At 43.2% G+C, this 15,155-nt stretch overlaps 1 protein-coding gene across 11 annotated transcripts in view; it reads right to left on the bottom strand.

The window, feature by feature from the left end:
* The window catches only part of Grip1 (glutamate receptor interacting protein 1), a 639,981-nt gene that overhangs the window by 147,391 nt on the left and 477,435 nt on the right, over nt 1-15,155 (bottom strand). For all 11 annotated transcript variants that reach the window (XR_015048471.1, XR_015048472.1, XM_085843198.1 and 8 more), the window contains 2 exons: nt 13,983-14,118; nt 12,616-12,761 (listed from right to left, as the gene is read on the bottom strand). Coding sequence is in view for 9 of the 11 variants with exons in the window: in XM_085843198.1 (XP_085699324.1) it covers nt 12,616-12,761; nt 13,983-14,118 (282 nt within the window). In the remaining 2 variants the exon portion in view is untranslated. The remainder of the gene's footprint in view (nt 1-12,615; nt 12,762-13,982; nt 14,119-15,155) is intronic.

The following is a 15,155-nucleotide window of genomic DNA, read 5'->3' as shown; positions in this document are numbered from 1 at the left end:
ATGACATGAGCTATTTGGCACTTCATTATAAAATAAGCCTGTGCCACAAGCTTTTATCCAAACCCAGGCTACTGTGGATGCCATAAGTGCATTTCAGGTGGGTCAGGGCTGAGATGCGCAGTGGAGGTGGTTTATAAAATCATCCTGACTTCACAACCGTTTCAAATCTAGACGGGTTTCTTGAGACATAGCTCCACCTAAACTCAAGGAACATCTTGCAAGACCCCATTGCATACACTAGCAAGATTTTGCTGAAAGGACCCAGATAGAGCTGTCTCTTGTGAGACTATGCCGGGGCCTAGCAAACACAGAAGTGGATGCTCACAGTCAGCTTTTCGATGGATCACAGGGCCCCCATTGGAGGAGCTAGAGAAAGTAACCAAGGAGCTAAAGGGATCTGCAACCCTATAGGTGGAACAACAATATGAACTAACCAGTACCCCCAAGAGCTGGTGTCTCTAGCTGCATATGTATCAGAATATGGCCTAGTTGGCCATCAATGGAAAGAGAGGCCCATTGGTCGTGCAAACTTTATCTGCCTCAGTACAGGGGAACACCAGGGCCAAGAAGTGGGTGTGGGTGGCGGATCGTGTGGGGGACTTTTGGAATAGCATTGGAAATGTAAATGAAATAAATACCAAAAAAAAAAAAAAAAAAAACCAAAAAAACCCAAAAAAAACCCCTCAAGGAACATCTGCCTATAGACATTTTTAAAGAACCAGTAAAAATGACTCTCTTCTTCCCATTCGTACAACGAGTTAGTGGCTTAAACGAAGCATCGAGTGTGGTTATTTTTAATTATCAGAAATGCTACACCCTCAAAGCGATCCTGTAGGAACTAGTATAAAAGCCACACCTTCAAACTCACAGAATCGTGGTGGTACATGAAGCTGATCTGCAGACTACCAGGCTGGGGCATGAAGGACAGGAAAAGCCCGGATATGCTGAGAAGCAGCACGAATGTCCAGCAGAACAAATGTTTGCTTATGTGGCTGATTTAATTGAATGTCACCTCCTGGCTATCATGGGACTCCTGTCACCTCCTGGCTATCATGGGACTCCCAGTTTACTCTAATCAACTAGGAGCAGTGCACATGAACAGACAAACCCGAGAATTGAGGGATAGTTTTAATTAAATGAAGAACAAAATTGGGCTAGAGCTAAATGATCTCTTATTTCCATGAGTCAACAAGCCACTTGAAGAATACAACATTTTCACCATAAGGGTGAAAAAGGCAAAGACGTGGAGAGACGTAACTGAAGGGCCATCTCTTCTGTGCCCAGAACTCGGCAAAGCGGTTTGCAAATATTAGTTTATTTAATCATTAAATCATCTTTCAATTATACACAACCAAATTCCAGCTCTGGGCCACCTGTGCTCACTGGCTGGCTATCTGTTCTGGGAATGTGAAATACTAGGATTTTAATTTTGTTTTGGCTTTCTATAGCTGACCACAGAATTCTTTTTTTTTTTTTTTTTTTTTTTTTGAGTTGTATGTGAAGGGGCTATTTTCAATTAGCTAGAAATCATTATCTGTGCTTTATTTATTGTTTGTCTGTTTGCTTGCTTGTTTGAGACACATCTTAATGTGTAGCACTGGCTGGCTTGGAACTCAGAGACAGCCTGCCTCTGCCTCTCCAGTTCTAGGATTGACCAGGTTTGGCAAAGTGTCTTAAGGCTGTATATTGTGGGACAAAATGTAACCAGACTCCCACTCTTTTTTTTTTTTAATATTTTTATTACATATTTTCCTCAATTACATTTCCAATACTATCCCAAAAGTCCCCCATAGCGCCCCCCACTTCCCTACCCACCCATTCCCATTCTTTTGGCCCTGGCATTCCCCTATATTGGGGCATATAAAGTTTGCAAGTCCAATGGGCCTCTCTTTCCATTGATGGCCGACTAGGCCATCTTTCGATACATATGCAGCTAGAGACAAGAGCTCCAGGGTTCTGGTTAGTACATCATGTTGTTCCAACAATAGGGTTGCAGATCCCTTTAGCTCCTTGGGTACTTTCTCTAGCTTCTCCATTGGGAGCCCTGTGATACATCCAATAGCTGACTGTGAACATCCACTCCTGTGTTTGCTAGGCCCCGGCATCTTCTCACAAGAGACAGCTATATTTGGGTCCTTTCAGCAAAATCTTGCTAGTGTATGCAATGGTGTCAGCATTTAGAAGCTGATTATGGGACGGATCCCTGGATACAGCAGTCTCTAAATGGTCCATCCTTTCATCACAGCTACGAACTTTGTCTCTGTAACTCCTTCCCTGGGTGTTTTGTTCCCAATTCTAAGAAGGTGCACAGTGTCCACACTTTGGTCTTCATTCTTCTTGAGTTTCATGCGTTTATCAAATTGTATCTTATATCTTGGGTATCCTAAGTTTTGGGCTAATATCCACTTATCAATGAATACATATTGTGTGAGTTCTTTTGTGATTGTGTTACTTCACTCAAGATGATGCCCTCCAGGTCCATCCATTTGGCTAGGAATTTCATAAATTCATTCTTTTTAATAGCTGAGTAGTACTCCATTGTGTAAATGTACCATAATTTCTGTATCCATTCCTCTGTTGAGGGACATCTGGGTTCTTTCCAGCTTCTGGCTATTATAAATAGGGCTGCTATGAACATAGTGGAGCATGTGTCCTTTTTACCGGTTGGGACATCTTCTGGATATATGCCCAGGAGAGGTATTGCTGGATCCTCCGGTAGTACTATGTCCAATTTTCTGAGGATCCGCCAGACTGATTTCCAGAGTGGTTGTACAAGCTTGCAATCCCACCAACAATGGAGGAGTGTTCCTCTTTCTCCACATCCTCGCCAGCATCTGCTGTCACCTGAATTTTTGATCTTAGCCATTCTGACTGGTGTGAGGTGGAATCTCAGGGTTGTTTTGATTTGCATTTCCCTGATGATTAAGGATGTTGAACATTTTTTCAGGTGCTTCTCTGCCATTTGGTATTCCTCAGGTGAGAATTCTTTGTTCAGTTCTGAGCCCCATTTTTTAATGGGGTTATTTGACTTTCTGGAGTCCACCTTCTTGAGTTCTTTATATATATTGGATATTAGTCCCTTATCTGATTTAGGATAGGTGAAGATCCTTTCCCAATCTGTTGGTGGTTTTTTTGTCTTCTTGATGGTGTCTTTAGCCTTGCAGAAGCTTTGTAGTTTCATGAGGTCCCACTTGTCAATTCTCGATCTTACAGCACAAGCCATTACTGTTCTATTCAGGAATTTTTCCCCTGTGCCCATATCTTCAAGGCTTTTCCCCACTTTCTCCTCTATAAGTTTCAGTGTCTCTGGTTTTATGTGAAGTTCCTTGATCCACTTAGACTTGACCTTAGTACAAGGAGATAGGAATGGATCGATTCGCATTCTTCTACATGTTAACAACCAGTTGTGCCAGCACCATTTGTTGAAAATGCTGTCTTTCTTCCACTGGATGTTTTCAGCTCCCTTGTCGAAGATCAAGTGACCATAGGTGTGTGGGTTCATTTCTGGGTCTTCAATTCTATTCCATTGGTCTATTTGTCTGTCACTATACCAGTACCATGCAGTTTTTATCACAATTGCTCTGTAGTAGAGCTTTAGGTCCGGCATGGTGATTCCACCAGAGGTTCTTTTATCCTTGAGAAGAGTTATTGCTATCCTAGGTTTTTTGTTATTCCAGATGAATTTGCAGATTGCACTTTCTAATTCGTTGAAGAATTGATTTGGAATTTTGATGGGGATTGCATTGAATCTGTAGATTGCTTTTGGCAAGATAGCCATTTTTACAATGTTGATCCTGCCAATCCATGAGCATGGGAGATCTTTCCATCTTCTGAGATCTTCTATAATTTCTTTCTTCAGAGACTTGAAGTTTTTATTATACAGATCTTTCACTTCCTTAGTTAGAGTCACGCCAAGATATTTTATATTATTTGTGACTATTGAGAAGGGTGTTGTTTCCCTAATTTCTTTCTCAGCCTGTTTATTCTTTGTGTAGAGAAAGGCCATTGATTTGTTTGAGTTAATTTTATATCCAGCTACTTCACCGAAGCTGTTTATCAGGCTTAGGAGTTCTCTGGTGGAATTTTTAGGGTCACTTATATATACTATCATATCATCTGCAAAGAGTGATATTTTGACTTCATCTTTTCCAATTTGTATCCCTTGGATCTCCTTTTGTTGTCGAATTGCTCTGGCTAGGACTTCAAGTACAATGTTGAATAGGTATGGAGAAAGTGGACAGCCTTGTCTAGTCCCTGATTTTAGAGGGATTGCTTCAAGCTTCTCACCATTTACTTTGATGTTGGCTACTGGTTTGCTGTAGATTGCTTTTATCATGTTTAGGTATGGGCCTTGAATTCCTGATCTTTCCAAGACTTTTATCATGAATGGGTGTTGGATCTTGTCAAATGCTTTTTCCGCATCTAACGAGATGACCATGTGGTTTTTGTCTTTGAGTTTGTTTATATACTGGATTACGTTGATGGATTTCCGTATATTGAACCATCCCTGCATCCCTGGGATGAAACCTACTTGGTCAGGATGGATGATTGTTTTGATGTGTTCTTGGATTCGGTTAGCAAGAACTTTATTGAGGATTTTTGCATCAATATTCATAAGGGATATTGGTCTGAAGTTTTCTATCTTTGTTGGGTCTTTTTGTGGTTTAGGTATCAGAGTAATTGTGGCTTCATAGAATGAGTTGGGTAGAGTACCTTCTGTTTCTATTTTGTGGAATAGTTTGTGAAGAACTGGGATTAGATCTTCTTTGAAGGTCTGATAGAACTCTGCACTAAACCCATCTGGTCCTGGGCTTTTTTTAGTTGGGAGACTATTAATGACTGCTTCTATTTCTTTGGGGAATATAGGGCTGTTTAGATCATTAACCTGATCTTGATTCAACTTTGGTACCTGGTATCTGTCTAGGAACTTCTCCATTTCATCCAGGTTCTCCAGTTTTGTTGAGTATAGCCTTTGGTAGAAGGATCTGATGGTGTTTTGGATGTCTTCAGGATCTGTTGTTATGTCTCCTTTTTCATTTCTGATTTTGTTAATTAGGATGCTTTCCCTGTGCCCTCTAGTGAGTCTGGCTAAGGGTTTATCTATCTTGTTGATTTTCTCAAAGAACCAGCTCCTTGATTGGTTGATTCTTTGAATAGTTTTTCTTGTTTCCATTTGGTTGATTTCACCCCTGAGTTTGATTATTTCCTGCCGTCTACTCCTCTTGGGTGAATTTGCTTCCTTTTGTTCTAGTGCTTTTAGGTGTGTTGTCAAGCTGCTAATGTGTGCTCTCTCTAGTTTCCTTTTGGAGGCACTCAGAGCTATGAGTTTTCCTCTTGGAAATGCTTTCATTGCGTCCCATAAGTTTGGGTATGTTGTGGCTTCATTTTCATTGAACTCTAAAAAGTCCTTAATTTCTTTCTTTATTCCTTCCTTGACCAAGGTATCATTGAGAAGAGTGTTGTTCAGTTTCCACGTGAAGGTTGGCTTTCTATTATTTATTTTGTTATTGAAGATCAGCCTTAGTCCATGGTGATCTGATAGGATGCATGGGACAATTTCAATATTTTTATATCTGTTGAGGCCTGCTTTGTGACCAATTATGTGGTCAATTTTGGAGAAGGTACCATGAGGTGCTGAGAAGAAGGTATATCCTTTTGTTTTAGGATAGAATGTTCTGTAGATATCTGCCAGATCCATTTGATTCATAATTTCTCTTAGTTTCACTGTGTCCCTGTTTAGTTTCTGTTTCCATGATCTGTCCATTGGTGAAAGTGGTGTGTTGAAGTCTCCCACTATTATTGTATGAGGTGCAATGTGTGCTTTGAGCTTTACTAAAGTTTCTTTAATGAATGTGGCTGCCTTTGTATTTGGAGCATAGATATTCAGGATTGATAGTTCCTCTTGGAGGATTTTACCTTTGATGAGTATGAAGTGTCCCTCCCTGTCTTTTTTAATGACTTTGGGTTGGAAGTCAATCTTATCAGATATTAGAATGGCTACTCCAGCTTGTTTCTTCATGCCATTTGCTTGGAAAATTGTTTTCCAGCCTTTCATTCTGAGGTAGTGTCTATCCTTTTCTCTGAGATGAGTTTCCTGTAAGCAGCAAAATGTTGGGTCTTGTTTGTGTAGCCAGTTTGTTAGTCTATGTCTTTTTATCGGGGAGTTGAGTCCATTGATATTAAGAGATATTAAGGAAAAGTACTTGTTGTTTCCTGTTATTTTTGTTGTTAAAGTTGGCATTTTGTTCTTGTGGCTGTCTTCTTTTAGGTTTGTTGAGGGATTACCTTCTTGTTGTTTCTAGGGCGTGGTTCCTGTCCTTGTATTGGTTTTTTTCTGTTATTATCCTTTGAAGGGCTGGATTCGTGGAGAGATAATGTGTGAATTTGGTTTTGTCGTGGAATACTTTGGTTTCTCCATCTATGTTAATTGAGAGTTTGGCTGGGTATAGTAGCCTGGGCTGGAATTTGTGTTCTTTTAGTGTCTGTATAACATCCGTCCAGGATCTTCTGGCTTTCATAGTCTCTGGTGAAAAATCTGGTGTAATTCTGATAGGCTTGCCTTTATATGTTACTTGGCCTTTTTCTCTTACTGCTTTTAGTATTCTATCTTTATTTAGAGCATTTGTTGCTCTGATTATTATGTGTCGGGAGGTATTTCTTTTCTGGTCCAGTCTATTTGGAGTTCTGTAGTCTTCTTGTATGTTCATGGGCATCTCTTTCTTTAGATTTGGGAAGTTTTCTTCTATAATTTTGTTGAAGATGTTTGCTGGTCCTTTGAGTTGAAAATCTTCATTCTCATCCACTCCTATTATCCGTAGGTTTGGTCTTCTCATTGTGTCCTGTATTTCTTGTATGTTTTGAGTTAGGATCTTTTTGCATATTACATTTTCCTTGATTGTTGTGCCGATGTTCTCTATTGAATCTTCTGCACCTGAGATTCTCTCTTCCATCTCTTGTATTCTGTTGCTGATGCTCGTATCTATGGTTCCAGATTTCTTTCCTAGGGTTTCTATCTCCAGTGTTGCCTCATTTTGGGTTTTCTTTATTGTGTCTACTTCCCTTTTTAGGTCTAGTATGGTTTTGTTCATTTCCATCATCTGTTTGGATGTGTTTTCCTGTTTTTCTGTAAGGACTTCTACCTGTTTGATTATGTTATCGTGTTTTTCTTTAAGGATTTGTAACTCTTTAGCAGTGTTCTCCTGCAATTCTTTAAGGGATTTTTGTGCTTCCTCTTTATTGTCTTCTGCCTGTTTAGCAGTGTTCTCCTGCATTTCTTTAAGTGTGTTATTAAAGTCCTTCTTGAAGTCCTCTATCATCATCAGGAGATATGCTTTTAAATCCGTGTCTAGCTTTTCCGGTGTGTTGGGGTGCCCTGGACTGGGCGAAGTGGGGGTGCTGGGTTCTGATGATGGTGAGTGGTCTTGGTTTCTGTTAGTAAGATTATTACGTTTACCTTTCGCCATCTGGTAATCTCTGGGGTTAGTTGTTATCGTTGTCACTGTTTAAAGATTGGAGCAGAAGCTGTGTTCCACTCACCAGCAGTCTCTAAATCCTGCGGCGGGGGTCGTGGGTAGCTGACAGTACCCCGGTGCTGGTCCAGCCGGAAGAGGCCTGTGGTCCTACTCAGGCCGTTTTTCTGCTTCCCTAACTAATGTAGTCTCTGGTCCCGCGTGCAATTGGATTGGAGCAGAAGCTGTGTTCCACTCACCAGCAGTCCCAAAATCCTGCGGCGGGGGTTGTGGGTAGCTGGCGGGTGTCAGGCAACCCTGCGCTCCTGCTACCCAGGCGCTGATCCGGCTGGATGAGGCCTGTGGCCCTACTCAGGCCGGTTTCTGCTTCCCTAACTAATGCAGTCTCAGGTCCCGCGCAATTGGATTGGAGCAGAAGCTGTGCTCCACTCACCAGAAGTCTTAAGATCCTGTGGCGGGTGTTGTGGGTAGCTGGCGAGTGTCAGCAGACCCTGCGCCCCAGCTGCCCCGGTGCTTTTCTGACCGGAAGAGGGTTGTGACCCTATGTAGGCCGGATTTCTCTCTCCTCCGACCACAGAATTCTTAGCGTCCAATCTGGTCCATATGAAGACTTTGGGTCTACCCACAGCTTCAGATCACCCTCAGGCTACTCCCTATCTTTTGCAATGGTAACTGCTATTGTTTGCAACATTTTAACATAACTAACAAACCGTGTTGGATCTTTATAGTTTTGATTCACATGATTGGTCTTTGCTAATTTCGTTTTTTCACATTCAGTCTTAGCATCCTTGTACCGACCATGGGAACATAACTCATTATTCCAGAGACAGGCAGTAAATGTGCTTAGCCAGGGGACCACAGGGCCAGGTAAAAGGTCTCCTTGATACTGTGGTTCCTTGTTTCTGTCTGTGAATTCTCATGTGTTTCTGCAAAGCCGCTTTACTACAGTTGATGCGATTGCTCCAAGCCAAACACGCTCTGCCCCTCCTTCCTATCACCACCCCCACAGGAGGAGTCAAACTGTTTCCTACTTTATCTGGTCCCCTTGCCCTGATTTCATGCCCTACCCCCATAGGGCCACAGCCAGTGTCTGGCTGTGGCCCTATGGGGGTAGGGCATGAAATCAGAGGCTAGAAATGTGCTCAAGTGGGTGGGGCTATCCTTTCCTTCTGCCACAGGGGGTAGCTCTGTAGAGCCCTGCTCCTGCACACTCAACCCCAGAAAGAAATGCATGGAGGAATCTTCAAATGCCCTTCCCTCTCTTTTGCCACTCCCACCAAGATGGCCACGGGGTCTGAACAAGATGGCCTCGGAGTGACTGCTTTCATACATCACTGAGGAAAAAAAGGATTCCTCCTGCTGGACAGCAGGTCTGACTCAGCTCATGGTGTAACAGGCGCTAAGCAGACCTGACACACCTCTCCTTTTAATTATTAAACAGGGAAAATCCAGAGCTCTGAAGTTTAAATGGAAGCACTATTTAAGTAAATAAAATGTCCCCAAATTACATTCTAATTATTTTATGCTGATGATATAATGTTAAGTGTCGACTGAAAATGGCCCAGAATAGCATTTCGGAACTCCACTGGGGTTGTGTGGACACAGAGCCCAAAGGCACTTTGTGGATCAATGTTTAATGCATAAATACCTGAGATACATTTTGCTTATATTCTTCCCAAGTAGTTCTGAGAGAAATTACAGAGTTTTCCCGTTGAATTGAAGTATGAAACACAGGTTAACCAAGTGTTTCAATTCCATAAAGAAATGGAATCTTAAGAAAGATAAATGGATTGCCCAAGGCCAAGCTTATCTGTCTCTGTCTGCCTGTCTGCCTGCCTGCCTATCTATCTATCCATCCATCCGTCTGCCTATCTATCTATCTATCTATCTATCTATCTATCTATCTATCTATCCATCTTCTCTCAAAGACACACACTTCCTTCCCAGCTTTTTCTGACCTCAAAGACGGCTGAGATCTGGTTGTTTGGGTATCGATGGTGAGGGGATAGGCAGGTGCCAGCTTGGGTGGCTCAGGTAGCTGTTGCCATGGCCTGGTTGGTTTTTCATGCTCTAAGCCCATGAATGGCTTGTTAATGCCTTCCACCTTTCTGAACTCTCAGGTCTTAATAATTTCCCCAACACAAGAAAAATAGGTAGAGATCACCCTTGGTAGATCAGCCTCTTCCAGCAGAATTGTATCACCAAAGACACGTCGCTGCTTAAAAGCGTATTCTCCCTTTCCCTGTCGGCTTTCTTGCACGCAGAAGACAAATCTATCTAAGTACCGAGTCTCAATAGACTCAACTCCTAAACATGTCTGGTCCCAGCTCTCTCCTCTTTAACTGTAAAGATGCTGTAGGGTTCACAGATATTATCACTTCTGGAAAGCAGGAACAGTCTCAGGCAAAGAGGTTTGAATATTTTCCTGATAGTTTCTAAAATGATACCTCGAAACACTGTGGTCCGAGGTGCAGTTCTAAAAGCGTGTAAAGATTCACCACACGTATCTTCCATAGGGCCACATCATCTGATTTCCTTTGCCTTGCGGACTACATCCCTATCCTGGGTCTCCTTGTCTTTACTCTGTGCTACAACAAGCCCATCTACAGCCCAGGCTGTGCAGGCCACTGTATCCTCTGACTCCCTTGCTGGACCCTCTGCCCAGACCCTTCTTTTGCCTATTCAATCTGTCCCATCCTTCCCATTCTCCCCCAAGTCCCCAGCTCTGAATCATACATGAGCTGGACAAATCTCCACTCTGAGCCTTACTCTAAACCTTACCGTGAGTTCCTTTAGGAAGGGAATGTGTTTTCCTGACACACACACCCAGTGGAAGGTCAATGTATAAAGGAGAGCCCCATCTCTACAGAGCTGGTTTTCTTAACTCCTGGCCAATGGGTTGAGATAATGACTTAAAGGCAAACTGACTTTTCGTAACATTAAAGAAACCACGGTGCCTTATAACGGTATCACTAATAACAGCTAATATTTGCCAAGTATGTAACAGTGGCCTAAGTATGTGATCACACTACTGAATTCCCACACACTACACCCAGCAATGTTTATAGTCATTTACAGGTGGGCATTCAAAGGCTCAGAGAACTTAACACAGCCCAGGTGGTTTAAGCTGGTCCCCGAGTCCCAAATACCTTCTGTATTATCACAATCTCAATTTCCATTGAAATAGCTTGCCCACACTGCTCTCCTTAATATTTCTGTGTACACAGCAAACAGAGTCTCAAATGTAGTATTCAATCAATCTTCCCCCAGCCAGACAGGCCTCCCTGTCATCTTGCCTAACTCCATCAATGGCAACTGTATCGTTGCGGCCGCTCAGGCTCAAAACCTGGCATGACCCTTGGCTCTGTCTTTGCACAGCCTCCCTCAGGTTCATTAGGACACCCTCAGCACCCCCGTTTCTTACGGGGATCACTGCAGTAGTCTCCCACCCTTCCTTTATCTCCGCCCACTGCTTCTGTCTGCAGCCCAGCAGCCATAAAGCGTCTGGAAATCCAAGACCATGTTTGACCTCTTCTAGAGCCCAGGGTTCTGGAATCAGTAAGAGCACAGCACAAGCTCCTCCCAGTGGCCCGCAAGATCACCCCACCCCTTAGTTTATTTCTGGCCTTGTCTCTTAATTCTCTTCCTGCTTAATTCTGTTTTACCCACAATGGCCTCCAAGCTTCTAGAACAACCACAGGTATTGTCTTGCCTTCTGCTCTTATCACTGACGGCTTTAGCTGCCTAGAGCTTTTGTATCAGAAGTTCATATAGCGGCTTGCTTCACTGCCTTCTGGATCCATGTCACCTTCTCAAAGACTACCCCTAATGTCCTTACTTAATACTGTGATCTGGTCCCAATCCTACCCCACCCCACTCATATTTCTGATTTACTTACCTCATGCTTTCCCTGTCTCTTTTGATATAGTTATTATCATGGTGGTTTTTGATAGATACTGCCTTACGCTTGCAGATTGCAATCTCCACCAACATGACCCATGCTCCTAGAACACAGTCATGGCCGGAGCAGAATAAATAATTATGGGCTCATTACCCAGCATGGATTATCACCACCTGTTCGTAATAATTTAAGTTCTCACTGGTAGGAAGAAGTAAAGAGGGGGGCACATCCCTGGGAACAGCTCATCAGAGGAGATGGGAAGTTTGAACACAGCTCAAGTGGAAGGTAGCCTCAACCCACAGCAGAAGCCATATTCCAGGAGAGGAGCTAATGGCCTTTGGAGGCAGACAGGCTGGGTTCAAATGCTCTGTGTCCTACTAATTTGAGAAAGCCTTGCCTTACACCTCAATGAATGTGAAAAACAATTATATATGTCTGTCTGGTAGTTTTCACTGGCTGATCAATAGACTATATATATATATAGATAGATAGATCTATGCCTATATTTATATCTAGCACGCTCTATCTATCAATCAATCAATCTATCTATCTATCTATCTATCTATTTATCTAATAGATTTATTAAGAACTTGTAGAATGCCCGGCAGTGTTCTAAGTGTTTGACAAATACTCGCCTCTCATGGCAACCAATGATCCACCATTCGCAGATGGTGGCAACACTGAGACATGGAGCCTAAACAACATTTTCAAAGACATGTAGCAACTCCAAGTGAAGTACGTTCCTTTTGGATCTATCGTTGTCCTTGTGGTGAGGACAACATGAACATATGCCAATGCTGTTACAACGCCGGGCATTTAGCACGTTCTCAAAATTGGTCTGTTGCACTTATTACTATTATCATTGCTTAATAATAATTAGATGTGACATTAATTGTTCTATGTTTTTTTAATGAGCTTATCCACTGAAGAACCAATATGCAGCATGTAAAACTTTTCCCAAATCTAAGCACAATATTTAGATAGTGCCAAAGGCGTGGGCTTTATATATATTATATTGTTTATTGAAACAGCTTAAATGGCAAAAAACGTTCACAGATCACTTCAACAGAAATGTGACTCCTCGATAACTTAAGTGCTAACTGAGCGTTTTTCGGTCTTCTCTGAAGAGACGACCTGTCTCCCATTTCACGTTACTTTGAAACACGAAGCAGCTGCTCCCCCACTGATGCTGGGCATAGGATGCTGTGCCTGGCAGCCATCCCTTCCTGGTCTCTCATTACTTACAGACCGGTGGAAGCTCATACTCGACCTCCAGGACCACTCTTTCCCCGACATTTTTCAGCAGGCTGATGATCTCATCGTGGCGGAATTTGGCCAGGTTGATCCCATTCACCGCCTTGATGTAGTCGCCCACATCTAGCTGGTCACTTCTGCAAAAGAAGCCATGTCACTACAGAGGGCACATCCTTCCCAAAGGCCACTCAACTCTCCTTCTCATCTAGGCTAACAAGTCAACATAGCAAACACCCTACTGTGATTGGACCCTAAGCGAAGGGGCGTGGCTTAGTCTGGGTGGGATTTGGTGGGGGTGGGGCTAGCCTACTCACCCTGCCTGTTACATTTTGGCACTTCTGTCTTTGGTGTGCTACTATCTCTGATTGTCCTTCAAATATTTTACCTCTTTTGTATTTAATACATCACATATCTATAATGATATCAATATCGATATAGATATATGTTGCTTGCACTGAGGGTTGCTTCTCTAGGAAAGAACCCTGATCCTGGATACTCCACCCCCCTCCCCTTTTCCCTCCTATTTTTATTGCAAGACTTTTGGATATTTCATAGCCTTTAATGTCCTTATTGGAAGTAGGACCAGAGCAGGAGCCAAGGAATTTAGCATATTTCGTTTCTTATTGTTTGCTCTCAAGAAAAAAAAAAAAAAAAAAAAGAACTGTCTATTCCTGAACAGGACTGATAAGAATACTGGGGAAGAAGAAATTACAGAGAAAGCCTCGAGTTTCAGGATGATTGCCATCACTCCTCACAGAGCTCCTGTTCTTCTGGGCTTTACTAGACAGGCTTCCAAACCTGTGGGACCAGTGGCGGCAGGAAAAATAGATGTCACTGGACACACGGACAGAGTGTGAACTTCCTGCTCTGGATGTCCCCTGGGAGACCTCTTAAGTCCTGGTGGGAAGGAAGGCCAGTAGGAAAGGAAACATTTTCCCTGGACACTTGGCATTGAGCCTCCCGGTCTTCTGTCTTTGCCAGTTCACATCTTAGGGGAACATTTGCTCCCCATTGATTAGATCTGAACGTCACCTTCTGACTGCGGGCCCATTTGCTAATGAGAGGAGCAATCAGACCTTAAGCAGTCCTGTAGGAATTAAACCCGTGAGAGCCGGGCTGCTCCCGAGGTGACACAAACCTCCTCCGCGGCTTCAGCCCAGTGCAGCCAAGCCACTGGCACATCAGGGGAACAGTTCCTGATGCACGCATGCTGTGCTTCTGCAGGGGCAATGCCGTCTGGCAGCGGGCAGCTGTCATTTATTTATCAGTGACCTTTTCTGATAAGCTCTAATTTTCTGAATTAATTATACCCTTGTATCTCCCCCCCACCCCCCGCCGTTTCCCCACGAGGCAATTACCTGGCAGCGATTCCTCCCTGCCGCAGGTTGGACACTCTTGGCTTGCCATCTTTATCGATGCCTCCCGATACCGTCAGGCCAAGAGTGGTTCCCTCCTTCTTCATCAACTCCACCACCGTGGAGCCCTTGAATTCCTCTGTAAAAGAGAAGCATTTAGCCCATTAAACGAGAGGCAGCACAGAGTTGCTGACTATGTGGCAAAGTGATTCCACTCCCCGCATTTCCCCCACTTTTTCATTGAGGAGAAAAGACCTCAGCTTGTATTGTAATTGCAGCACCTGGCGATGTTGGGAGGGCAGACGGTGCTGAGTGCGGATGGTGCTGAGTGCGGAAGGTGCTGAGGGCAGACAGGGCTGAGAAAGGCTGTCTAGGTAGGAGAGGTGATTAAACTGATGCCAGGGGACTGGTCCACTCTGACATCACAATAAATAGTCTCATTCTTCTTAGATATCGATGACAGTGTTCTCCCTGGGGTTTCTGCCACTCTCTGGAGACTTTGTTTTCAGTTCTTGTAACTCAAAACACAACAGGACTTTGCCAGGCAAGGAAGAGCAGAATTTTAAATAACCACGCAAATGTATAAAACAGGGCAGCCAACTCATGGCCCATTGGGCATCCCAGCTTAGGAAGCTAACTGCCAGAAGAGGGGTCTCCATAGGCACTATCAACACTAGTTCATTCCTAAAAATCTAAGTACCACGGCTCAGGTGACAGGTCCTATCGTTTATGTCACAGCACAACGAGGCAGCATTGGTCGTCAGGATTTGGGGGTAACCGCCGTAAAACTTTCTCTTTCGAGGTAACACAATTATCAAAGCTCACCCACGTTGTGGAAATGACATCTACACACTAACCAGGAACTCCAATGTTTGGATTTTAGCCAGGGTGGAAAGATGACTTTAAGGACACACCTCTTCCAGGGAATAAAGGTGAGGTCAATATTTACTCTGCGGAGGCTTAACAATGACAACCCCTGGGTTAGAGGTTCCTGCCATGCTATTTTCTCCTGTTACACAGATACTTTCTGGATGGGAATGGGGAACCATATGGTTTTGCAATTTGTAGTGGTCAGGTTATCAGTTTTAGTAGTCATGGACTTTTAGAACGCCAAGCATACCTTAAAATAACAAGAATGGTCTTGTTTTTATTAAGCCACAGATTAAAAGAAAAACC

Source organism: Mus caroli, unplaced genomic scaffold (assembly GCF_978045245.1).
Source record: "Mus caroli unplaced genomic scaffold, Mus_caroli_1 scaffold_9, whole genome shotgun sequence".
Lineage (NCBI taxonomy): Eukaryota > Metazoa > Chordata > Mammalia > Rodentia > Muridae > Mus > Mus caroli.
Note: the sequence above shows the minus strand (reverse complement) of the source record. Positions and strands in the feature narration are given on the sequence as shown.